Below are 1961 nucleotides of genomic sequence, written 5' to 3'. Positions count from 1 at the left end.
CCATGCTCATAGCCAGGGCAGAGTGGGCACCAGTGGACTGAGATGCCCGCAGGCAGATCCAAGTGCTGGCACTGGCAGTCAGGCCACCATGTGTCAATAGGGTAAGTGTGATGGGATATGGACTTGGCACCCAGAGTGTCTGCTACATGCCCCACCCAGGCACATTCATCCAAACACAATCCCTCAGCAGGACATCATAGCCACTCCCTGCACCAATGCCCCCAGGAATCAGACAACAATAGTTCTAGTCCAAATTGAGTTTAATAGGGAGTTTCAGGATCACTCAGATTAAAGGAAGGATTCACAAGGAATGTCAAGGTCTGGGATAGGGGCCTGGTTGAGTTCTGAATCAGAAAGCAGTAGGACGACCAAAGGAACTCTAATCTGAGAAGGTCCTTTCCATGTCTCAGGGGTTATGACCCTAAGGGTGTGGGTCCTGCGGAGGGTTAGGAAGCCATCTTAGGAGCTCTACTGGGATGGTATTGGGATGCCCCAAGTACCATGTAGGGGGATTACATCTGGGTTTCTGGGTATGAAGAGCTGAGTTAGGAGAGAGGACCCCAAAAGATCCCAGTGAGGAAAGGGTTAGGGGCCCAGGGTGTTTCACAGAAACAATCAAGGGGCCTCGATTTCACAGAAATCATCAAGAGGGCACCTTGTGGGTGGGGGAGGGGTATGACACCATCCCAAATATTGGGGACTGTTCACCCCCAGCAGCCATTTTGGGGTTTTAATGTAAGACCCCAATGGCAGGACATTCCACATATATTATCATTGATTTGCAACATTAGCATACGCTGGATGTCCCACAGGACGGTGGGGACTGGAAAATCAGTCCAGGTTCTGGGTTTGAGTCCTAAGAGGACACGCCTGGGGGCGCCACACGGCTCCTCTTCAGCAGCTGCCGGAGCTGTGAACAAGGCAAGGCAGAGTGAGGTCGGAGAGGTTGGAAGGAAAGGTGGGGAAGGTGCACTGTGGGAGTGAGGGATTAGAAAGAAGATGAGTGGGGTCAGTTGGGTTTGAAGATCAAAAGTCCAGAGTCAAGGTTGGGTGTTGGAGGTAAAGGTCTGGGTTCACACACTGAGAAAGGGTTGGGAGCCAGAACTGGGGATGAAGGGAAAGGTGTTGCTGGTTGGAGGTTCCCACCTGGGGATTAGCATTGAGTGGGAGTCAAAGGTAGAGGAATGGGGTCAGAAGTCACATTTGAGATCAGCACCCAGGGTAGGGGCAGGGGATCGGAGGTCACACTTGAGAATCAAAGATCACACCCTGAGGTCAAGATTCAGGGTTGGGAGTATAGATCACATTTTGAGGCCTGGGTCGGGGTACAGGTCAGGAGTCACCATTCTGAGGTAAGGGATCAAACACTGAGGTCAGCAGTCACATTTTGAAGTCAGGGTTGGATAAGGGTTGACGTCACCTTCTGAGATTAGAATCCCCCTCTAAAGTCAGGATTGGGTGGGGGTCACCCTGTTAGCTCAGAGGCCTGCAGTCAGGCTCAGTGCTCACCCCCTCAGGGCCTGGGCCAGGCCGCAGCAGGTGGATGGGCTGCTCATTCTCCAGGTTCCGGAGTGTTGGGTCTGCCCCAGCTGCCAACAGGTGCCGCACAATGGCTTCCTGAGGCGGCCCAGGGGGCAGGGCGGCTGCCATGTGGAGGGCTGTGTTCCCATGGGCCTGGAACAGTGAGCAGAGGCTGGTAAGGATCCACACTCAGCTAGCCTGGGCCCTCCAAATTGCGCTTCTCTTTTTCTTTTTGGCCCAAACTGCACTTCATATCCTGTTATATCCACATCCCACACTTCTCCCTTCACATCCCAGACTCCCGCCTTCACAGCTGTACTGCACACACTGCTCTACGTCTATGCCCTACACATTCCCCTTCAGATCCCACACACTGTCTCCCCCATATCCACAGCCCAACATCCCACTGGGGGCCGGCTCGTGGCTCACTCGGGAGAGTG

The 1961-nt window shown here is 53.8% G+C and overlaps 1 protein-coding gene across 1 annotated transcript in view; it reads right to left on the bottom strand.

Moving 5' to 3' along the window:
• Positions 1-242: 242 nt before the first annotated feature.
• The window catches only part of NFKBID (nuclear factor of kappa light polypeptide gene enhancer in B-cells inhibitor, delta), a 6327-nt gene continuing 4608 nt past the window's right edge, over positions 243-1961 (bottom strand). Inside the window, exons 9-10 of the mRNA XM_008575669.1 lie at positions 1510-1674; positions 243-910 (exon numbers count right to left, since the gene is read on the bottom strand). Coding sequence (XP_008573891.1) covers positions 857-910; positions 1510-1674 — 219 coding nt within the window. The 3' untranslated portion in view covers positions 243-856. The remainder of the gene's footprint in view (positions 911-1509; positions 1675-1961) is intronic.

Source organism: Galeopterus variegatus, unplaced genomic scaffold (assembly GCF_000696425.1).
Source record: "Galeopterus variegatus unplaced genomic scaffold, G_variegatus-3.0.2 Scaffold1222, whole genome shotgun sequence".
Taxonomy (NCBI): Eukaryota; Metazoa; Chordata; class Mammalia; order Dermoptera; family Cynocephalidae; genus Galeopterus; species Galeopterus variegatus.
The sequence above is the reverse complement of the archived record's forward strand: the minus strand, read 5'-3'. Positions and strand labels throughout refer to the sequence as shown.